We start from the raw sequence: 25367 nt of genomic DNA, 5'->3' as shown, positions 1-25367 counted from the left end.
AATCCAATGCTACTAATGTTGTTCTCTGTCCTTTTTTTCTTGTAGACTTAGAAGAAGAAGAAATCGCCTGCACTCAGAATAACCAGGTGTATCTGAATAGGGACATCTGGAAACCTTCAGCATGCCAGATTTGTGTGTGTGACAATGGAGCCATTCTGTGTGATAATATTCAGTGTCTCGAAACACTAGAATGTGAAAACCCACAAGTTCCCGTTGGAGAGTGTTGTCCGATGTGCCCAAACACAGCCCGAAATGGATTTGAAGGTTCTATCGGTAAATATTTTCTTTTAATAAAAATTACTTTCAATAGATCAGGTTTTTTTTAAACATTCAGTGACCATTTGATAAGTACAGTGTTCCCTCGATTTCCGCGGGGGATGCGTTCCGAGACCGCCTGCAAAAGTCGAATTTCCACGAAGTAGAGATGCGGAAGTAAATACACCATTTTTGGCTATGGACAGAATCACAAGACATCCCTTAACACTTTAAACCCCTAAATTACCATTTCCCATTCCCTTAACAACCATTTACTCACCATTATTACTGGTACTCACCATTGAATACGACACTTAGTGATCCTGATATTTATAAACATAATTATTTATAAACAATTATTTTTCTTGTTATTTATTTGCAAAAATTATTAGTTTGGTGATGACATATGATGTCATCGGGTGGAAAAAAACGTGGTGTAGGAAAAAAACCGTGAAGTGTTTTTTAATTAATATTTTTTGAAAAACCGTGGTATAGGCTATTCGCGAAGTTCGAAGCCGCGAAAATCGAGGGAACACTGTAATGCCTAGTAGTTGACACAAGAGAAGATCGTGTGTGCACACATACTGTGGTCACTGATTATGAACAAAAAAGGCTATATATCAAAATGTACAAAACATTGTGAAATGTTTACTGTAAATGAATTAATTTAGAAAGTGATCTTACTCATTCTATTTTTTAATTTATTTAAAGCATTTTCTCCCCACCCCACATATACACTTTTTGTTTTAAAATGGATAGCTTTATCTTTCTTGTGTGAAAGTGATATATGGATAAAGCTATTAATTCAGTTTTGTTTGGTTATCTTTAACATATACACATTGAATTTGTATACCTTTCATCTAAAATACAGTTTTTCACATTTCCTACCCAGTGGTGGGATTTAATTTCTTTGCTACCAGTTTTGTGGGCATGGCGTGGTGGGCATGGCGCTGCTTGGTGAGTGTGACTTGGTGGGCATAGCAGGGGAAGAATACAGTGATCCCTCAATTTTCGCGATCTCGTTCTTCGCGAAACACTATATCGCGATTTTTCCCACCCGATGACGTCACTCTCTTCCTTCCTTTCTCATCTTTCTTTCTCTCTCTCTTTCTCTATCTTGCTTCTTCCTCTCTCACACTCTCTTCCTCCCTCTCTCATCTCTTTCTTTCCTTCTCTCTCTTTCTCTATCTCTCCCCCTCTTGCTGGCGGGCGGCGGGCGGGTTGCGGGTGGCGGGCGGGCGAGCGGGGGCATCAGCGAGGAAGACCCAGGGAAGGTTCCTTCGGCCGCCCAGCAGCTGATCTGCTCGGCAGCGCGGCAGCAGCGAGGAGCCGAATCGGGGTTTCCCCTTTGCGTGGGCGGCGGGGAAACCCCGATCTTCGTCTGCTCGCTGCTGCTGTGCTGCCGAGCAGATCAGCTGCTGGGCGGCCGAAGGAACCTTCCCTGGGTCTTCCCCGCCGCCCACGCAAACTCCACCATCTGCGCATGCGCGACCATGAAAAAAAGGGCGCGCATGCGCAGATGGTGTTTTTACTTCCGCAACCCTACATCGCAAAAAATTGATTATCGCGAGGGGTCTTGGAACGGAACCCTCGCGATAATCGAGGGATCACTGTACTGTAAAATCTCCATTCCCTCCCCACTCCAGGGGAAAGTTACTGCAAAATCTCCATTTCCTTCCAATCAGCTGGGACTCAGGAGGCAGAGATTAGATAAGACAAAGCCAATCAGAGGTGGTATTTACCACTACTCCGAATTACTCAACATTTCCACTACCGGGTCTGCAAAACTCATCAGAACCTGCTGAATACCACCTCTGTTCCTAACCCTGATGAACATTTTATGTATACTTCCTCCAAACAGACAAACACTTCTTTTAAATCCAAAGACTTGATTGCAAAAAGAGCACAGCTTAGAAGCCAGTAATCAGAAATACCAAAATCAGATTAGTTTGGCTCAAAGTACAGATTGAATGAAACTTTCCAATGTTCAATAATTTCTAGTACATTTTTCAGCTGAAAACTGTTCCAGAACATGTAAGATACTTAAAATGCCCAGCAATAACTACCTTTTTAATGACAACAAATTTTGAGATGAATGGATATGCATTTAGAAGTAGACTGAATTCTTCAAGCATAATAACTATGGGACAATATAGGCAGGACAAAAAGCAATGGATGGAAACTAATCAAGGAGAGAAGTAGCCTAGAACTAAGGAGAAACTTCCTGACAGTGAGAATAATTAATTCCACATCCCAGTTGTGCTTCCCATAACTTGTAGGGAGGTTTTTAAGAAGAGATTGGACAGCCAGTTGTCTAAAATGGTATAGTGTTTCCAGTCTGAGTAAGGGCTAGAATAAGAAGACCTCAAAGGTCCCTTCCAGCTCTGTTATACTGTTAATATGTGTTATGTATGAAAATGGTGTTGGTCAGTGGTGGGCTTCAAAAAGTTTAGCAAGGGATTCTCTGCCTGGGTTATGGGTGAGCATGACCTAGTCGGCCTCCTGCACCATGGTGTATGTGTGGGTGTTTTCGCCCTCCCGGGCCTCTGGAGGGGTTTCTCAAGCCTCTGGGAGAGCAAAAACCACCTCCCCAGGCTCTGTAGACCCTCATGAGTCTGAAAATGCCCATTTCTGGCCTTCCCAAACTTCTGATAGGCCTGTTTTTCACCCTCCCCAAGCCTCTGAATGCACCCTGCACTTACCTGCATCCAAAACGGGCTGTGTGGGGATACCTGGGAATGGCGGGGTGGGCAGGGCCAGCCAAGAATGGGATTTGGGGGTTCTCTGAACTGCACAGAATCTTAGCTAGAGGTTTTCCTGAAGCCCTGCAAACCCCCAGCAGCCCACCACTGGTGTAGCTGATTGTAGAGAAAGCAATATTTCAGTGACAATCCCTCGTATTGTGCCACATTCATCCCTATTCCCAGGCCCTTGTTGACAATTTCAGGAACACAGAATGGATGAATAAATTCAACATGCTTATGCTTTTAAAAATACATGTAGAAGAACTCAATTATTTTCTTTTTTCTTTAATAATACAATATTTAAGATTGCACAAACTAAACCAAATATCAGAGTAAAAAAACAAAACAACACACCATGCAATACAAAATACAATAAAGAAAAAAAATTAAACAAATTGAAACCAAAATATAGGTGAAAAGACCTCACTAACATTTGAAGACCCAACAGAACCTAACTAATTTTATTACCAAACATTTAATATGTAAAACATATAAATGTCACCTTGATAGATTACCAAAATTATATCACAAAATCTATACCAAAGAGATTGTATTGCTTCATTCATTGGTTAGCTAGAAATGCTGCTGTGAGGGTTCCAAATAACATCCAAAATTAAATCAGAGTCCAAGGCAAATTATTCTTCAAAGTCCCAATTTATTAACAGGCCATATTGGTACATCTGGGTGAAACCTGAATCTGAAGTTCCTCAGATTTCACCACAGGGTTGAAAGTTCAAGCTCTTGCCTCCACACTCACAATTCCATCACGTTGTCCAATCTTCACTGCCGTGCTGGTAGAGTCAATCCATCGCCTTCTGTGCAGGTGTAGAAGTGCAGAGACAAAGGATGACCTTGGCTTCCTAGAAATAATTTGTTATGGCTACCTACTAATAATCCTCATACTACACCCCCCCCCTCCATTTTCCCCCAGTAGAAAAATGCATAGTAGAATAGTATAAAGTGTGGCAGGCCAAAGATCCCAATTAAAATGGCTTCAGCCTGACAGCTGCCTTTTCTAAGATGGACAAGTTATACATTTTTGAAAGCCAATTTTTTTTTGTCTTGAGTAATATCAGTTTTACACAGTCTCAATATATAATTTTTTCCATCCACCATGCCCAGAATAACCAGAATTCTTCATAGACAGTAAGATTCCAGAGTTTTGGAATATGACTCCACATCACATTAACATCTTTAACATTTGGAGATTTCCCCATGAATCTACTTACAAATGTGGAAATATTTTTCCAGACAATTACCAGTAGTTCAGAAGATCAAATCAGATGGGCCAATGAACTTTTACATTTCCAGGGAAAATGTAATTGGGAAAATCTAATATTCATCCTTTTGAATACAATGCTTTTTTGGAGTGCAGGGGTGAAGTGAAGAAGTCTAGTCAACATAAAATACAGTTTTGATGAATTAATTTCAGTATCAAATTTGACATTGGGTGGGTGTTAATATTTTTAAAAGCTCACTGCTATTGGTAGGGCATTAGCAGAGATTCTAATTCTTCAGTCCAAGTTTGATATATCCCTATAATACCAACTTGAAAAAATTCTTAAGATATATTGTGAGTCAGGCTTTCTAAATGTATGAATTCATATTCTTCTACCATGCACGTTGAGTTCAAGATCAATGAATGAGTCTGCTGAGACATTCCTAAACAAAATATCCAATGAATGCATGACTAATCCATGCTGATTTTATTTGAAATTAATTGGAAGCAGAACTTTGTAGTTATACAGAGTGCTAAATAGCTGGGAGGATCTGCAACATGCATTATGTTTCAAATTGTAAATGTAAAATTGTCAGGACATCTAAATTTCTTGATATAATTCTGAAATAGTAGTAGTAATTTTACTTAATATTCTGCCTCTTTGGACTCATGTGTCCAGTTAATCTTAGCCTTGTAAGTAGCTTTGAGACCTGAAAACTGCTGCCTGAGACTTAAAAAGAGTTGAAAAAAAATAATTTGGTTACACAGTTTTCAATATTTGGACTTGCTTGGGCCACACTGAGTGAAATGGAATTGTCTTGGCCCCCATATAAAGTGTATCATATAAAGAGAAGTGTGGTAACCTAGTGGTAAAGAGTTTCATCTCCCACTTGGAAGATTGAGTGCTCAATCCTAGTTAGGGGCAGATATTTCTTTCCTAAGGCACAAAGAAATAAAATCTGCTGTGAACTCCACATGGTATCAGGAAGTACACCTGGTCCAGGGGAAGGTTCCTCTTACCTCCTCCTACTGGTGCACATTGTGATGTTTCGTGCATACACACTCGCTACAGTTGCACATGTGTGTCCCCTTGCACAATTTTGCTTCTGCGCATGCACAGAGGGATGATTTTCCTTCTGCGCCTGTTCAGAGAGCCAAAATTTGTCCAAAAATTAGGAAAAAAAGATGGCAGCACACACAGACTGGTAAAGACAGCACTGGTGCCATTGTGCCACAATTACATCATTAATGGGCCACTGCCAAAGCAGCACACTGGATTGCACCAGTAGGAGCCCACCGCTGATCTGGTCTGTAAATGCTCAGCTCTATCCAGTTGCCCTGACGCTACTCTGATTTAAGGGATTACACTATTATAGAAAGGGAGTTATTAATGTATATAAACAACAAAACTTTCTTAAATGTTTTATAAATCCTGTGGGGCCTCATTAGTACCTGTCCATGGCCACCAACAGGTTGAACAAACCTGTTCTAGACTATGACTTTAATATTGTGTAAGTCACATTTTTGGTGCCAGGGTTATAGCATCAAATTGCTATTTGGGCACATAATATATTATTTGGATAATTAGAGCTGTTTTCGGGTAGCATCAGGCTAGTAACCACCCACCCACTGAATAGTAATAGTCCATTTTGTTGTCCCTTTTTAAAGTCCATTCAGATACAATTGCCAAATTGTGACATTACTGTTTTTCCTCTGATTTCTTTTCATAGCAAAAGCAGCATTATCTTGCTACAAAAATAGACACTCCCTTGAAATAATAAAATAGAACCTGATGATTAAGTAACCAAAAAAAAACACTTAAGAAAATTTTCAGCCACAGATCCCACATTTATGGTCTTTTTAAAATAAATATTTAATTTAATATTTTTATTGATTTTTTAAAAATATAAACACACACACACAACATAAAACAGGTGCTCAGTGAGTAGTGCCCACCACCAGACAAGCATTCACACCTACATTTATGGTCAACCGTCAATGCAAACAAAATTGTAGTTCAGAAGTTCAGGGATGAAACTTTTAATTGAAATTAGGAATATATTTATTTTGTGGAACGTAATTCCTATTAAACTCTGCTCCAAGACTTTGGATCATAGAGAAAGCACCGCTTGACAATAACCAGCTTATTATACAAACGTGTTGCTTTGGCAGCTCAAATGGCCCATAGCATGGAACCTGCCAGGAGACAAGCCAGAGTTTCTGGCTCAGATATTAGAGTAAATAAACAAGAGATGGAGCAGCAATGACTGGTTAGCTAAGCTTGCTGGATGAAGAAGTGAAACAGGATTGATCAAGCAAAACACACCATCACATAATAATCAAGGAGTCATTACTGTCTGGGCTTACTTACACCCTACAAGAGTCAACTTTCACTCAGTATCCATGGAGAATCACAAAAGATTCTAAAATAAGGGTCTCCAACCTTGGCAATTTTAAGTCTGCAAGGCTGGATGGGGAACTCTGGGAGTTGAAGTCCATAAATGTTATAGTTGCCAAGGTTGAAGGCCCCTGTTCTAAAAGATCACGATGAAGAAGCCACCATAGATGATCTATTAATCATCTATTGATAATCAATAGTTTAAGAGAGGAAAAGGAAGGAGTCGAGCAACCCTCTTCTCCCTGCTATCTGCAGTTCTGTCAGTATGATAATAGAGAGAAAAAGAGAGAGGTAATCTCTGAGAGCCACATCACTGTAGTGGTGAAGGTGCTGGCCTAGAAACCAGGAGACTGTGACTTCTAGATTCGATTCGATTTATTAGATTTGTATGCCGCCCCTCTCTGTGGACTCGGGGTGGCATACAAGTCCCATTTAAGACATAAAAACTTTGGGCCAGCCATTCTATCTCAGCCCAATATACCTCACAGGATTGGGGGGGGGGGGAAGAAGGACGATTGGGTATATTTTCTGCCTTTAATTACTTATACAGTCATAAAGGTGGCATAAAAATAAGAAAGATAGATAGATAAAGCTAAACTGGAAGACTACAGAGATCCAATTCCCTTATTTGAGAAAACGCAGAGACGCTGGGACAAGCCTTCTCTGAGATGGCCTTTTAGGGACTGGCTTTTACCTCATTATCCAGTCTTCCTCCTCCATGCTGGCATGGAGGGCCATGAAGATTCAGCTGTTCAGGACACATTAAGGCATGTGTTTAGCCTACCGTCACAGTTGGCAATGTCACTGTGCATAGATGGATGATAGTAATTTATACATGACACACTTTTAACCCTATATTCTGGCATTTTGTCAGCTGTTCAGAACCAATGGGGATTTAGTGGTACAGAAGCTTTAGTATTTTTTTTTAAAAAAAATATTAATCTATTTAAATGTTTCCACGATTAAGAAGGAAATGTAGTATTATTACACACTGGATACTTTGTTCCAAAATTCATACCATATAGTTCCTGAAAAAAAGAAAACAAAATCTCTTTAAATGACAGCAGGAATGATTCATTATTTGTCTGCCTGGAGGAACAGGAACTGGAATGACCCCTAATTGGAAAAAAAGGAACCTATAGTTGGAGGAACTTCGTGACATTCTTTCAGATTGGAAGCCAGCAAAGCACGCATGCAAATCCACAATCCTTTCCTATCCCTATTTGCTTTGAAGTAAATTCCATCCAGGCCAGAAGAGCTTATGTCTAGATACAATGAAATACATTTGTATACACCCCAGTGCATTATACTTTCCAAAAATGATTTGTCAATAATGATACTGATTATGAATAAAGAGTGCTGTGCTGGTTGCTATACATTGATTAAGCAGTAAAACCAGATATCGTTGTTATAATAAACAGATGGTACATATCTGGATAGTGTTTAGATGTTTTTAAGGCCGAAGGCTGAATATTTATTCAGTAATACAAATAGGGAGAAATATGTTTGAAAGCTGCAGACTGCATAAGAGCTCTTAAATATATTAATTCATGTCAGCTGTCCCTAACCTGATGTCCTACAGATGTGGTGAGATTATAGCCCTTACAATCCTGGGAACTGGAATCTCAAAAATGTCTTGAGAGAAGATACACATGTTCTCCCATGCATATGTCTGTCTGTCTGCTTGCCTGCCTGCCTGTGTATGCAGGTTTGATTTCAGCATTCCCCCTAAAAGAAAAGGTATGTACAGTGATCCCTCGATTTTCGCGATCTCGATCTTTGCGAAACGCTATATCGCGATTTTTCAAAAAATATTAATTAAAAAATACTCCACGGTTTTTTTGCTATACCGCGGTTTTTCCCACCTGATGACGTCACTCTCTTCCTTTCTCATCTTTCTTTCTCTCTCTCTTTCTCTATCTTGCTTCTTCCTCTCTCACACTCTCTTCCTCCCTCTCTCATCTCTTTCTTTCCTTCTCTCTCTTTCTCTATCTCTCCCCCTCTTGCTCTCGAGCGGCGGGCGGCGGGCGGGCGAGCGGCGGGCGGGCAGCAGCGAGGAGCCGAAGATCGGGGTTTCCCCTTTGCATGGGCGGCGGGGAAGACCCAGGGAAGGTTTCTTCGGCCACCCAGCAGCTGATCTGCTCGGCAGCACGGCAGCAGCGAGGAGCCGAAGATCGGGGTTTCCCCTTTGCGTGGGCGGCGGGGAAACCCCGATCTTCGGCTCCTCGCTGCTGCCGCGCTGCCGAGCAGATCAGCTGCTGGGCGGCCGAAGAAACCTTCCCTGGGTCTTCCCCGCCGCCCACACAAACTCCACCATCTGCACATGCGCGGCCATGGGAAAAGGGCGCGCATGAGCAGATGGTGTTTTTACTTCCGCACCACTATATCGCGAAAAATCGAGTATCGCGAGGGGTCTTGGAACGTAACCCTTGCAATACTCGAGGGATCACTGTACTCAAAGAAAAACAGGAGATAATTAGAAATATTTTATCTAAAACTCACATCATCAAGGCAGCATCACGTGGCGTATTGTGACTTCCCCCCTCCCCTTGCTAAACGGAGTGTGGGCTTGGCCAGTGAGTGACACATTTGGCCTGTGGGACGTGAATTTAACAGCACCCATCCAGTGGTGGGTTGCTACCGGTTCAGCCTGGTTTGGGTGAACCAGTAGCAGCAGCGGAGAGAGGCTTAGCCCACAGACATTCTGTGCATGCCCAGAAGTGTTGCGCATGTTCCCATTCCTGAACTGGTAGCAAAGGTAAGTGAAACCCATCACTTCCATGATCTAATGGTTCCTGCTATCTAGAAGATTTTCTATTATGTGAAATAAAGACATAAATTCAAAATGTTGGGGTTAATTGTAGTCTTAAAATTCCAGTGCATAGTAAATAGAGTACACTCGGGTTATTTAGATTAGATTAGATTAGATTAGATTTATTGGATTTATATGCCGCCCCTCTCCACAAACTCACGGCAGCGCACAACAAAGTAAAAACAATACATAATAGCAAATCCAATACCCACCAATTCAATTACAATTTTAAGCTAAAAAATTCATAAAAAACAACACCAGAATATTAAAAAACAAGCACACAATCAATCTAACACCAAAACAACATGGGCAAGGGGGAGATGTTTCAGTTCCCCCATGCCTGACGGCAGAGGTGGGTTTTAAGGAGTTTGCGAAAGGCAAGGAGGGTGGGGACAATCCTAATCTCAGGGGGGAGCTGGTTCCAGAGGGTCGGAGCTGCCACAGAGAAGGCTCTTCCCCTGGTTCCCGCCAGACGACATTGTTTAGTTGACGGGACCCGGAGAAGGTCAACTCTGTGGGACCGAACTGGTCGCTGGGATTCGTGCGGCAGAAGGTGGTCCCGGAGATATTCTGGTCCGGTGCCATGAAGGGCTTTATAGGTCATAACCAACACTTTGAATTGTGACCGGAAACTGATCGGCAACCAATGCAGACTGCGGAGTGTTGGAGTGATATGGGCATACTTAGAGAAGCCCATAATTGCTCTCGCAGCTGCATTCTGCACGATCTGAAGTTTCCGAACACTTTTCAGAGGTAGCCCGATGTAGAGAGTGTTACAGTAGTCGAGCCTCGAGGTGCTGAGGGCATGAGTGACTGTGAGCAATGACTCCCGGCAAACGCCCCCCTCGCCACAGCTGAAAGATGTTTCTCTAATGTGAGCTGTGGATCAAGGAGGACCACCCAAGTTGTGGACCCTCTCTGAGGGGGTCAATAATTCCCCCCCAGGGTAATGGATGGACAGATAGAATTGTCCTTGGGAGGCAAGACCCACAGCCACTCCGTCTTGTCTGGATTGAGTTTGAGTTTGATGATACCCATCCAGGCCCCAACAGCCTCCAGGCACCGGCACATCACTTCCACCCCTTCGTTGACTGGGCATGGGGTGGAGATGTATAACTGGGTATCATCGGTGTATTGATGATGCCTCACCCCATGTCCTTGGGTGATCTCGCCCAGCGGTTTCATGTAGATATTAAATAGCAGGGGGGAGAGGACCGACCCCTGAGGCATACCACAAGGGAGAGACCTTGAGGTCGACCTCTGACCCCCCACTAACACCGACTGCGACCGACTGGAGAGGTAGGAGGAGAACCACTATTTTCTTTCCTACCTTACATTTTTCTATCCCACTTTGGCCCAAGTGCATTAATGCATTCTTAATGGGTCTGCATTAAAACATATGTGCTCTTGATGCATGCGTTATAGTACTGATTTTCCTGTCTGCGTTTGCTGTTTGGCATGATTTTCCCCAAGTGTTCAGATTTCAGCAGCTTTTCCCCTTATACACAATTTCTGCATGCATTTTTTTCAATTTGTATTTTCAAAATCTAAAAATAATCACATAAATATCTTTAGTTAAGTAAGTTTCCATGTGTAATGTAGGGATTCAGTTTGCATTAAAATCTGAACCAAGTGAACCTATTGACCCCAACAATCTGAGTCCTTATTTTATGACTTTGAGGGGATGGAAGGCTGAATCAACTTTGAGTCTGGTGAGCTTTGAACAGTACTGCACTCTAACTACTCTACCACAGTAGCTGTTGGATGTCTTTTCCCCCCCATTCATGTCAGTGCCTTGCAGTCCATGAGTCATAGATAGCCAAAGGAGGTTAGCATTTTTCTTCTAAAGGATTAAGTCATACTGGTAAAAAGTTAATCTTAGGAATGTAAAATGACCAAAATATTTTATATTTATTTATTTATTTATTTATTTATTATTTATTTATTATTTGGATTTGTATGCCGCCCCTCTCCGAAAACTCGGGGCGGCTCACAACAATATTTGTGTATTTGCACTCCAACATCAATTAACACTGAAACAATCTGCCTATGCCCAAAGACGGTGTAATAGAAATGGAGGCCTAGAAGCTAACTGGTGACTCTAATATGTGTGGCCTAATGGCTATCTGGCTACGATAAGTATTCTTAACTTTAGCCACTGTCCTATTGCAAGGTTTTATGATAAGGATGGGATTCGGGAGAGTGAGGATGTTTCTTTCCTTGTCATGAGTCTCGGTTGAGAGTCTTCAGAGAAGGACAGGGTCAGCATATATATGATTCGGAGTTTGTCTGAAGGGCTTCTGCGCAGAGAATTAGTAAGATGATGGTGGCAGTGAAAAAACAGAATAGCTACACCATCGTCTTGTTTCTTTTCAGTGGTTAGTTCTCTAGCTACATCTTTTCTCTTAGTCATTGTGCCCCCCCCCATTTGTCCAGAGTAATGTTTTCTGTTCAAATCTCAGCAGTCTATGCTTCTGAAATCAGTCTGTTGTTGCCTTTTTAAAAATTAAAACACTATATTCTTGTTTGTTCAACACACACAGAGACACCAAATTCAATAGCACAACACAATTTGTGTTTTGTCCGTTCACTGTGGACTTCCAAAATGGCTTAAACTTGGTAAAATAGATTATTCCTGGATGAAGTGGATTTGCTGCTGTGCCCTCAACAGGCTGTTGGTGTGTATGTTTGGGGTGGGGAATGGGGAGGCTTCTTCCCTTTCCAGAACAGGTCATGTCAACATAACCATTGGCTTAAATAGTCATCTGTGGTGAACAATCTCATTAGCCCGTTCAAAACTCAATAGATGGGTTCCAAGGACAGAATAGGTAGGATGGTCTTGACTAAGTATAGGCACTAGCTTTCAAATGTTAAATATGCTTGGCTCATAAAATATGGCTCTGCAGACATGATCACCAACGTTTGGCAATTATTTATGTTAATTAATTGTTTCATTTTGCTTCCCTTTTTCTAGGTAGAGGATTAAAGGTAAGCTTAATTATTGTTATTTAGTTCTAACTAAAAATATAAATATTCAAATTGGAAGTAGCTGGAAAGCAATGATATTTCAAGAAATTCAAGGTTCCAGAAATAGTCTTCCTCTTATAAACTGACTAACATCAGAAAGACAAGGTTGTTAACCATGGTTTCCAAAGTTTCCAGAGTCTCTGACTTGAAATAAATATCAAGGGATGCTTAGATTTGGGAAGAAAACAATAAGGAAAAAACAATGAAATGGCAGATGTGGATTATTGCAGCTTGAGACATATGCGTAAATGATTCTTTAGCTTATCATAAACTGATCTGAATGGGAAGAAACCTAACCTATCTTTCTGTTATCTGGAGATTGAAAAGCCAATTCAATGTATTTATTTATTGAAGAAATACAAGTAAGTAAGTAAGTAAGTCAGTAAGTCAGTAAGTAGAAAAAATAGTGTTTATGGAAGAAACAAAGGAAGGAAGGAAGGAAGGAAGGAGGGAAGGAGGGAAGGAAGGAGGGAAGGAAGGAGGAAAGGAGGGAAGGAGGGAAGGAGGGAAGGAAGGAAGGAAGGAAGGAAAAAAGGAAAACTGATTTTTAAATTGCCTAAGAAAGTCTGGTGCTTGAATGGCAAGTAACAGGTGAATAAACATGGCAATAGGACTAAAATGACAGGTTTTCCAGTGACTTTTCAACTAAGATGAAACAATATCTGAGAAGACCTTTTCTATCCAGTCATCAATCAGTGTCTGAAAAAAGGGTATTGATGAAAACTTATTCAGGTATTTAGGCCCTTAGTGACGGCAGAAATAACGATATCAATACATATTCTTGTGAACAGGGGGGAAAGGACATTTTTTAAAGGGTGTGTACTTTCCTCTCTAAGCAGATTGTTGGATTCTCCTTTAAGGTGAGGGAGACAGAAAGCAGAACACCGAAATACATTTATCTCATTTCACAAGCCAGCTCTGTCTGCCCTGAAATCTTGGATCTTAAATTAGGAAATTATATCTCATGGCTAAGTGGACCTAGCTTGTGCCTTTAATGCTGAAAGTTTTTGTAGCAATCATGGAAGACTGTCCGCAATCTTGTCAATTTATGCTTCATTGTGAAATATGAAAAAGTGGAAAAACTATTTTTGGTGTTCTTTTAAATACTATTTTCTTTAGATAAATTTTGTCTTTTTTTACCTTATAGGGTCAAAAAGGAGAACCTGGAGTAGTACCAGCGGTAAGTTAGTGTGTGTGTGCGGGGTGGGGGGTGGGGTACATGTTATATTACTCTTTACTGACAAGCATTTTATATAATGTAATCTTTTTTAAAAAAACTTGTTAACTCATTTGTGACATAGTTGGGGGTTTTTTTACTGTCCAGTTCTGGGTTCTTTAGGGAAAAATATCTGTATCTCTATAGATATTAAAATACAGTAGAATATAAATATTTTTTAATGTGCCAACTTGTGAGGAACAAATTTCATTCATGGTTGTTATCATATGCCAAGGGTGTCAAACCTAAGGCCTAGGAGCCGAATCCGACCCATGGGGGTCAGAAAACAGTGAAGGACTTGCCTGTGGTTCTTCTGCCTGCAAAAATGGAGCTGGAGAGGGCCAACTCTTTCTCTTCCATGGGAATCTTTTTCATAAGGGGATGAAACCATCAAAGCTGGACCTAATTACCTCCTGGTGTTTGGCACAAATGGTGTGTGGCAATTGTGGGAACTGTCTTTTCTACTGAAATCAAGAAATACCTCCAAATAAGGCTGACAGAGATCAGTTGCTTGATCTCATATTCTTCCCCTTTTTTCCTTCTATAGTCATACCTGTAATGCAGTGATAAGCACTCTATACATTAGTTCCCATCTGATAGCACCACAAATACCTATATTGGTTTTATGAAGCTAGCTGTTCTTTTTTCCTCACTTTATCTAATGAAATAATTGTCCACTAGAGAAGAAATAGGAAAAGCAAGTATCTCAGACTTCCTGTTGTGTTCTGTCTCTTGATGGATTCAAGTTTTGTATGATTTATTCATTCCCAAATAAGGTTGAGCCTCCATAATAAACAGTATAGTTATTGCTAATCCATAACATTTGGTCTTCCTTATTTTTATTACAATTGCTTATTCACCTCTTCTTGCTAATCAAGTGAGTAATGATCAAAGGAAAGAAACATTTTTGTCTTACTGATCTTGGCTTTTTATTTGGTGCCAACCTCTCCCATTATGGTGCTTTCCAGAAGTATTAAAGAATTCTTCCAGTTCCCTGGAATCCCCAGTGATCTGGCCATTGGGAGTTCTAGAGCTGAAGTATAGCACATTTACGGCACTATATTGGGAAATTGGTATAGTTGTAGGACATTAAAAAAACACACACAAAAAACCCCAGCAAGCACATAAACAGCAGAAACGTTGAACAGGAAGCCTACCTTGAAAGTATTTTGAAGGCATGAAACTGACAGTGATGCACAGCTGTGCTGATCTTCATTATCTGTATATGTCTGAGTAAAAAGTTTATGAAACAGAACAATAGATGCTAAATAAATAGACAAATGAATGAAGTCTAGTAATTCTCCCTATCAGAGGTTTTACATTTCTTTTTCCCTTTTCTTTTCTTAATAGAAATTAGTACTGTAATGAGAAAAAGATTGATATACTTGCCACAGTCATTACTACGTCCTATTAACACTTAGGTCTTTTTTAAAAAAATAGGTTACAGGTATACGAGGACGGCCGGGACAATCTGTAAGTATCATTCCTGGTATTCTTTGTAGAAGTGTGAATGGTTTCTTAATAATTTTAGGAAAGTGGGATCACTTTTAATGACTGCTTAACTTTTTTTTAGTACTATGGGAAAGGAAGTATTGGGGTGAGATGGGGACTCCCTGAAGGATTGTTGCCATTACTTAATACTGAATCTGTGGCTTTGGAAGAAATTGTACATTAAAATCCAGCTATGTGATGTAGATATGGATTTCTTTATCAATGATTTTGCCAAGTGGCAAACTCTAGGGTATCTTATTGCCTTGTATAGTACAGGCTACCTTGTTGGGTAGCCTGTACTATGCCATTTTTATAGACTGAGATGAAGATCTGAAGTTTTTCTTTTCACTCCATAAAACAGGGAAATATTAGCTTTTTTTTTTTTTTGTCATTATCAATTTTCTTGTTAATTCCTTAATAAGTCCCAGAGGCTCAGTAGTTCTTATCACACAATTTTAAAACTACCAAGTCTGATGTTATGTCCATTTTACTGCCCTTATTAAGGTAATCATCTGGTCATTAAATGAATCACATAGTCATTAAGCAGATCTGGGTCTTCCATTGACTTTGCTTATTGGAAGCCAGCAGGGAAGGTTGCAGATCATGATCATGACCGCAAGATGTTGCAATTATTGTAAATCAAGCCGCTTACCAACTGCCCTATTTGTGATCATGTGACAACAAGGGTGATGCAACAGTCATAACTTTGGGCATGAGTTGTGAGTCACTTTTTCCAAAGGCCATTGTATTTCACTCGTCCACAGCTCGGCAGAGTCTCTTGCCGTGGCCTGGAATAGGCTCTTGACCGAATTGCTCCATTGAGACCTCTCTGTGGCACTAGACCCTGGAGAGCTCCTTGGTTCACCGAGGAACTCCGGATGTTGAAACGTCGGAAGAGACATCTAGAGAAGTGGTGGAGAAAAAGTAAATTTGAATCTGACCGAACACTTAGAAGAGCTCATATTAAGACTTACAAAGTGGTGCTCAAGGCAGCAAGATGCGCGTATCATGTTGCCTTGATTGCATCAGCGGAATCCCGTCCGGACGCTCTGGTTAGGGTGACCCACTCCCTTCTTAACCAGGGGGGAGTTGGGAAGCCCTTACAGGGTAGTGTCAAGGAGTTCAATACGTTTTTCACTGATAAATTCACTCGGATCCAGATGGACCTTGACTCTGATTGGATAGCAGTGTCGACTGACAACAAGTCAGTCGAGGTCCATCTGTCTGGGAGGAGTTTGAGTTGGTGACACCTGATGAAGGGGACAAGGTCATTGGAGCTGTGAGTTCCGCCACCTGCTTACTGGATCCGTGTCCCTCTTGGTTGGTTTCGGCCAGCAGAGAGGTGACACGGAGCTGGGTCCAGGAGATTGTCAACACTTCTTTAAGGAGGGGGTCCTTCCTGGCTCCCTACAAGGAGGCACTTGTGCGCCCCCTCCTCAAGAAGCCTTCCCTGGACCCAGCCATGTTTAATAACTACCGTCCAGTCTTCGTGTCGCTCGAGCTCCAGCAGTCCTTGGAAGAAGCCAATTATCTAGGCCCTCAACAGTCATGATTCAGGCCCAGCTACAGCACAGAAACTGCTTTGGTCACGCTGATGGATGATCTCTGGCGGGCCCGGGACAGGGGCTTGTCCTCTGTCCTGGTACTTCTTGACTTCTCATCAGCGTTTGATACCATTGACCATGGTATCCTTCTGCACCGGCTGGAGGGGTTGGGAGTGGGAGGCACTGTTCTTTAGTGGTTCTCCTCCTACCTCTCTGGTCGGTCACAGTCGGTGTTAGTGGGGGGTCAGAGGTCAACGTCTAGGTCTGTCCCTTGTGGGGGGCCTCAGGGGTCGGTCCTCTCCCCTCTGCTATTTAAAATCTACATAAAACTGCTGGGTGAGATCATCCAAGGGCATGGGGTGAGGTATCATAAGTATGCTGATGATACCCATTTATGCATCTCCACCCCATGTCCAGTCAGCACAGCAGTGGAAGTGATGTGCCGGTGCCTGGAGGCTGTTGGGGTCTGGATGGGTGTCAACAAGCTCAAACTCAACCCTGACAAGACGGAATGGCTGTGGGTTTTGCCTCCCAAGGACAATTCCATCTGTCCGTCCATTACCCTGGGGGGGATTATTGACCCCCTTGGAGAGGGTCCACAACTTGGTTGTCCTACTCAATCCACAGCTAACATTGGAACATCATATTTCGGCTGTGGCGAGGAGGACGTTTGCACAGGTTTTCCTGGTGCACCAGTTGCGGCCCTATTTGGACAGGGAGTCATTGCTCACAGTCGCTCATGCCCATATCACCTCGAGGTTCGACTACTACAATGCTCTCTGCATGGGGCTACGTTTGAAAAGTGTTCAGAAACTCCAGATCATGCAGAATGCGGCCGTGAGAGCTATCATGGGGTTACCTAGATTTGCCCACGTCTCTCCAACATTCCGTGGCCTGCACTGGCTGCCAATTAGTTTCTGGTCGCAATTCAAAGTGTTGGTAATGACCTATAAAGCCCTACATGGCATCAGACCAGAATACCTCTGGAACTGTCTTCTGCCACATGAATCCCAGCGGCCGATAAGGTCCCAGAGAGTTGGCCTTCTCCGGGTCCCGTTGACTAAACAATGTTGTCTGGTGGGCCCCAGGGGAAGAGCCTTCTCTGTGGTGGCCCTGGCCCTCTGGAATCAACTCCCCCCAGAGATCAAAACTGCCCCCACCCTCTTTGTCTTTTGTAAATTGCTTAAGACTCACCTGTATCGCCAGGCATGGGGGAACTGAGACACCTCCCCCAGGCTTATATAATTTATATATGGTATGCTTGTGTTGTATGGTTTTAACGATGGGTTTTTTAGAGGTTTTTTAAAATATTAGATTTGTTACATTGTTACATTGTTACTATTCTTGTTGTGAGCCGCCCCGAGGTGCGGCATACAAATCTAATATCTTCTTCTTCTTCTTCTTCTTCTTCTTCTTCTTCTTCTTCTTCTTATTATTATTATTATTATTATTATTATTTGATCAAATACACAACAAAATCTATTCATTTATTGTTTAATTTCAAATGTGTGGTATTATCACCATTTTATTAAATGTCCGTAACTATTTTAATAATTAATTTAGGGACCACCAGGTTCACAAGGACCAAGAGGAGCTCGAGGACCCAAAGGAAGACCGGTGAGTTGGAAAGCATTCTTCTAAGAACAATTTAATAGCACTTAGCAATGGCACTTAGACTTCACAGTGCTTTACAGTCTTCTGTAAGTGGTTTACAGAGTCAGCCTATTGCCCCAACAATCTGGCTCCTCATTTTATCCACTTCAGAAGGACAGAAGACTGAGTCAACCTTGAGCCAGTGAGAATAAAACTGTTTAACTGCAAGCAGCCAGCAATCAGCAGAAGTAACCTGCAGTACTGCATTCTAACCACTGCGCCACCACATATCTCTATTGATGGGGATAGATTACTATTCTTTCCCCAGATGGCTGAGATGAAATGTTTTGGGTACAGAGCTACCTACCGTGTTTCCCCGATAGTAAGGCAGTGTCTTACTATCTTTTTACCCCCAAAAGCCCCACTGTGTCTTACTTTGGGGGTATGTCTTATATTGTCCCGGGCACCAGGGCCGGCTCGTCTTCGGGCTTCGGCCCGGGTGAGGCCTCTTCTCCTCTGGGCGGGCGGCGTTGCGCGGCAGGCACGGCTGCCCGTCGGGCCTGGCCTCCATCCCTCCTGTGCCGCGGCGGGGCCGGTCCGCGATGCACGTCCTGGGGGCGCCCGGCTGGCCGGCTCCTCCCGCTGCGACTCCTCCCGCTGCTGCTCAACGCCAAGGATGCCCCGTGCCCAGCCCGGCTACGGCAGCAGGCAGGCAGGCAGTCCCAGGCGTGGCGAGGAGAGCAAAGGCGGCTTCGGCCCGGGCGAGGCCTCTTCTCCTCTGGGCGGGCGGCGTTAGGCGGCGTTGCGCGGCAGGCGCGGCTGCCCGCGTCCTGGGGGCGCCCGGCTGGCCGGCTCTGGAGGCTGCGGCTCCTCCCGCTGCTGCCCAACGCAGAGGATGCCCCGCGCCCAGCCCGGCTACGGCAGCAGGCAGGCAGCCCCAGGCGCAGCGGGGAGAGCAAAGGCAGCGGCGGGAGTAGCGGACGCCTCCCTGGCTTTTAGTACCGTGTTTCCCCGAAAGTAAGACATATGTCTTACTTTCGGGGTATGGCTTATATTAGCCGACCCCCCTGAAACCCCCCATATGTCTTACAATCGGGGGGGGGGTCTTACTATCGGGGAAACACGGTAGGTTTGGCTTCTGTTTGAGAGACAAGATGATTAAAGTTCAGTTGCGTTCTATAATGTTTGGTTCCTAAACATAAATGTGTGGTAGCTTAAGGAAACATCATAAACACCGATAGGAATAGCACTCATAGTGCTTTACAGCCCTCTCTAAGTGGTTTACAATGTCATCATATTGTCCCCAACAATCGGGTTCTCATTTTACTGACCTTGGAAGTCCGAGTCAACCTTGAGCTGATCAGGATTGAACTCCTGGCGATGGGCAGAATTATAGTAAATGTACTGTAATAATTGTAAATGCACTGCTCATAGTTGTCTCCAAGAGAGGCACTTGGGGAAATCTCTCATTTGCACTCTATGATTCATTTTTATCTCCCAGACTTTGCATTCTTTCACATACAATGAATCATATACTAAACATTTCTGAACTTCTGACTTTCCACGAATGATTAAAAAACCCCAACCTCTGATAATTAGTTCTCAGAAAATGGTTTCTACCATTTATACTTGGTATTTCGTTTTTCAGGAGATGAAGTATCCTTTCCCCAGGTTAGAATGTATAATACCATATATAGCAATTTAGTCCGTTACAGATATTTAAAAAAAGGATTGCAAACATAAAATTTCCAATCATCAATTCAAACTTAAATGTATAAACATTCTAGACACCAATTCAACAATAAAGTGAGAACAATAGTGATTAAGCATAACAGTAAATTTAGAGGTTTAAACCAGAGCAATTCAATGCTAATAACCAACACATAGGTATAAAAACAAATACAAACATGGGACAACCATGACCAGGGTGACTGAGAATCTCCATAGATTACTATCTAGTAGCAAGCAGAATCTCCCTTCAATAAAGATATGGTCATTTCACATACATATTCTTCTATAGAGGTCTTGTCATGTACAATTGCTCATGTGAAGACAAACAATCCTGCAGGGTATGGTCACATACAGTATATAGTGAGGGCACTATATATTCTTCATGTAGGTAAGTCACCCTGTAAGTAAAAAAGACCACATTTTTACTGATGTCACAGCACAGCTTATGGGAGGAAGATCTGGTTATTGACGCTTGCATGTTAAGCTAAAACTCTATAGAGCAGAAGGGGTATAACATGGCTCCATTTAATTAAAATAGTCAGTGGTATCTTCAGTGCCACCTCCAAGGTCAACCCCAGATAAGATTCATCCCTTGAAACAAGTCTACAATGAACCTATGATTAGGAAGGAATTTGTAATACAGTGCTCCCTTGATTTTCGCGGGTTCGAATTTCGCGAAAAGTCTATACCACGGTTTTTCAAAAATATTAATTAAAAAATACTTTGCGGTTTCCCCCCCTATACCACGATTTTTCCCGCCCGATGACATCATATGTCATCACCAAACTTTTGTCCACCTTTAGTAAATATTTTTTTTAGTAAACTTTAATAAAGAAACATGGTGAGTAATAATCTAAATGGTTGCTAAGGGAATGGGAAATTGCAATTAGGGGTTTAAAGTGTTAAGGAATGGCTTGTGATACTGTTCATAGCCAAAAATAGTGTATTTAGTTCCACATCTCTACTTCGCGGAAATTCAACTTTTGTGGGCGGTTTTGGAACACATCCTCCACGAAAATCGAGGGAACACTGTACTTGCAAAAAGGGAGAAGAGAGGGAAAAGACTTTAACTAGGAAAGAAGAGAAAATTTAAACCAATGTAGCTTTTCAGGCAAGTCATACCTCTTGAAATTGCCATTCCTGTAGAAGCCCTATCCTACCTGATATCAGCCTAATTGCATCTTTTTTCATTGGGCTGAAGGGAGGAGGTTACTAGAGAACCTGGGAGAGGAGCTACTGAAGCTTCCTTCTGAAAAGATGCAGGAAATATGACAATGGACAACAACAGTAACGGGTTCTAAAAGCCAATGCTACTGGTCTGTCCACTCGTGACGTTTCTGTGCATGTACAGAAATGTCCTGGACGGGAGGACGGAGCCTCCCATTGCTGGTGCTACCGGTTCAGAGAACTGGGTCAAACCAGGAGCAATCCACCACTGGACAACAGTTGTATCACTTCCAGTCGTTTATATCATTGTACTGCTGTTAAATATAGCAGGCTGCTTGATGTGATAGCGTAACCTAGGTTTTTTAGCAGGAGTAGGCAATTTAATCTAATCAATCTTGGCCAATAATACATAGTATCTGAAAGGTACCAAGTTGCTAACTTTTGAACTCTGTTATAGAGCTGCATTAAGAGCTTTGGTTTTAAGGAGCTGATAGATTTAAGGAAATATATCCATTTTGGTTGCAGCATAATATAGTAATAATTCTCACAATCTCTAAGAGATCAGTAATAATGAAATGTGTGCGTGTGTATTAAATTAATGAATAATCTAGTGACTTGACAATTTTACCATTGCTAAAATACAGTTATTTCTAAAATACATTTAAATATTGAGTAAGAGGTAGTACAAGAGTATGTGTGTTGAAGCGCCATCTAGTGGCCTTCATCAGCAAATACTTGTTTAGAAGTTGCCTTGAATTGTGAAAGTAATTGACATAAGAGACCAGTGTGGATTAACTTTATATAACTGATTTTCTAACTCCTCATATGTTTCTCAAACAATTGAGCCATCAATTTTTTTTGAGGAAAAATGTCAGTTTTCACCTCAATTGTATTGATGATCTTAGAATTTTGATTAAGTATTTTTTGTGGGTAGCTTATTTCTATTTTCACTCATTTGCTGTGGTTTAAAATTTCACACACTCAGCATAATGTCTAACAATAAACTGCAATGCAACACCAATATTTAAATAAGTAACATATAGGCCTTTAACCTGAAAGGCTAGATGTATCTAAGATGTAAATGTATAAACCCCATCTCTATTTTCCATACTTCAGAAGATTTGACATTTTGATATGAGAAGATGAAAATTCTTACATATTTTAAATTTATAATCATAACACTAAAGGTTTAAAAACTCTTGACATATTACTTGCAAAGCAGGCATTAGAGGCAATAATAGCCAAGTGTGAATTCTAACTTAACTCCTTCTGATTTGCTTTGGCCTACTCGACGTGGCTGTGCTTTGTGGGCATGTGCACATGTGCAGTGGCAAAAAAAAATAATCCACTTTTTTAAAAAAAAGCCAAAACAAGATGGTGACTTCGTGCACAGTGCTGGAAACTCAGCTTCTGCGCATGTGCAGAAGAAAAAAAACCTGGGAAATTTTTTAAAAATACTCCTTCCTGCAAAAGAAAAATCCAAAAACAAGATAGCAACCACATGCACAGTGCTGGAAATTTAACTTCTGCGCTTGCACAGGAAAAAAAGGAAAAAAATTCTAAAAAAAATTCTAAAAAAATTTCTAAAAAAATTTCTAAAAAAAAAATCAGATTTTTTTAAAAAAGACGACAGCACTGACAGACTGGCACTGACCTAACCAGTTCTGTGATGTCATCACGGTATCACCAGTGGGCGCTATTCAGTTTGGGTGAATTGGTCCAAACCATGATGAACCCACATCTGTTACCAGTTAAGTAGACTAAAAATTTATAATTACATAGATTTTTTTTTAAAAAAACAGAAATCCGTGAAAATCTGATCTCTTAAAACCAGGTTTTACTTGGGCAGAATAATCCCAACTCTTCCACTCAACCCTAACAAAATAAAAATATGGGAGAGACTTGGTTGGGGTGGAGGACACAATGCATGGGATGGTGGCGGTGAGCATATTTTCCCCATAAGCTTCATTAGGCCTGCTCAAAGTTCCAAGGGAGTGGGTCCAACATGGAAAATTTCAGGAATGGATATTATGACTTTTAAACTTCTGAATTTTAAAACTCTCAGTTTCCCTGAGAGAAACCCAGATGTTTCCCCTCATACTAGCTTAGTTAAAAGCCTAGTAAAGCTGCTCTATCCCACCATAACTAGTTTGAAGCCAGGCTTTTCATGAAAACTCACTTTTCCTGATTTCCCACTGAAACCCCTTAATGTGAAACTTTTATAAAATAATTTGATAAAAGACAGGTTAATCATTTTTCCCTCACATTATTTGAGCATTAAAATAAATTCTTAAGTAGCACCTAGTTATTCTTTCCTTGACCTCCTTTATTTAGCTATCGACTTCATTCATTTTCAAAGCAGTTGAGTAGTGCACAAATGGAGGAGGCTGCAGAATATATTAGGTTACCAAGAAACTTCAGGTTTTATTCCAGATTTATGAAATATTTGCATTAATTATTTTGTGATTTTTCCAGCTGTCTTCTAAACAGCCTGTTCTACTTTTAATATACATTCTTGCTCCATACTCTCTGCCAATATAAATCTGGAATGGTATCCATAGACTTTAAGATAGTTCTCTGAATTTATGCCTGCATAAATGGAAATAAAAGCTGCTTGTATGCATGCCTGTTGGTATTTAAACCTTCTGGAAATGCAAAATATGCAGTTTTATCTTTGTTAAGTAAATATCTGAAATCCACAAAATTAATTTCCTGGTATAAATATTAATTTACTGCAATTTCAACATATGGTACATCCATTCCAAGATTTTTTTTCCCCCATGAAGGTCAAGGATTTGCATTGGACAAAACATAGCTGATAAAAAATGTCAATCCCCATATTTATAATTATTTCAGGAGAAAATGTGAGAACGAAATTAGCTAAATCATTCATTGGGGGTCTTGTTATTTAAAAATGTATTGCTCTGCAGTAAGCATGGTGCTAATTCCATTCAAATGAATGATTTTTTTTTTTTTGCGAGATCTGTTCATTCATGGGTGTCAAACTCGCAGCATCACTTTGCCATCACATGATGTCTTGCAATATTTCCCCACTTCATGGAGCTGGGGTGGGTGTGGTCTGCACAGGATGCATCTGGCCCACAGACCACCAGTTTGACACTCCTCTGTTAGTTTATCATGTGAGATCCTATGTAAAGACTATTGATAATCTAATGCAGTGAAGAGTCCATTGGAATACTATAATTATGGGAGTATTTTTGTGGATACATCAGTTGGTGGGCCGAATGATTAAAATGATTTATACACAGGGCTCAAAATTTTGGGTATGCAATCAATCTGGCGAAATGGGATAAAATTTGGGAAACAAATTATAAACTGACCTTATATAATCATATAAGGAGAATATGTACAAAATTGGCAGCTACCTCTGGGATAACTGGCAAAGATGTTTCCAACAGTGTCTTCAAAATGCTGGGAATGTAAAAATAGGAGCAAGGGACCTTCTATCATTTGTGGTGGACATGCCCTAAAATCAAAGCATCAGAGCCAAAGTGGTGCAGCAGGTAAAAGTGCAGTACTGTAGGTCACTAAAGCTGACTGTAGATCTGTAGGTCAGTGGTTCAAATCTTATCATGGGCTCATGGTTGACTCAGCCTTCCATCCTTCCAAGGTGGGTAAAATGAGGACCTGGATTGTGGGGGCAATATGCTGGCTCTGGTAAAAAGTGCTATTGCTAACATGTCGTAAGCCACCCTGAGTCTAAGGAGAAAGATGGCATAAAAACTTGAATAAATAAATAAATAAATAATACTGGAACAAAATTAGGAACTGGTTGGAGGAAATTATACAACAGAAAACTGACTTAAGGCCAGAAATGTTTTTATTGGGACTACTTCATACAAAATATACAAAAGAAGATCGTTATTTAATATTGCATATGACTACTTCAGCCAGGATAATATATGCACAGAATTGGAAAACTAATAATATTCCCCCTTCATCCATGGTGATTAGAAAAATAATAGAATGTTCAGAAATGTGCAAATTAACTATGGAGATATGCGAAAAAGAAGATTCCGAATTCTATGTAGTATGGAAAAAAATGGGATAGCTTGTTAAAACAAAATAAAAACTTAAAAAATTGGTCATAAAACAAGGAATATCCAAGATTAATCCATAAATGTTTGCACTCTCTCTTCCTAGGAGCAA

At 41.1% G+C, this 25367-nt stretch overlaps 1 protein-coding gene across 3 annotated transcripts in view; it reads left to right on the top strand.

The window, feature by feature from the left end:
* Positions 1–25367, top strand: part of COL5A2 (collagen type V alpha 2 chain) — a 189096-nt gene that overhangs the window by 77540 nt on the left and 86189 nt on the right. For all 3 annotated transcript variants that reach the window (XM_070731915.1, XM_070731914.1, XM_070731913.1), the window contains exons 2-6: positions 46–273; positions 12403–12416; positions 13603–13635; positions 15112–15144; positions 18270–18323. In XM_070731915.1, the coding sequence (XP_070588016.1) occupies positions 46–273; positions 12403–12416; positions 13603–13635; positions 15112–15144; positions 18270–18323 (362 nt within the window). The remainder of the gene's footprint in view (positions 1–45; positions 274–12402; positions 12417–13602; positions 13636–15111; positions 15145–18269; positions 18324–25367) is intronic.

Source organism: Erythrolamprus reginae, chromosome 1 (assembly GCF_031021105.1).
Source record: "Erythrolamprus reginae isolate rEryReg1 chromosome 1, rEryReg1.hap1, whole genome shotgun sequence".
Taxonomy (NCBI): Eukaryota; Metazoa; Chordata; class Lepidosauria; order Squamata; family Dipsadidae; genus Erythrolamprus; species Erythrolamprus reginae.
The sequence above is the reverse complement of the archived record's forward strand: the minus strand, read 5'-3'. Positions and strand labels throughout refer to the sequence as shown.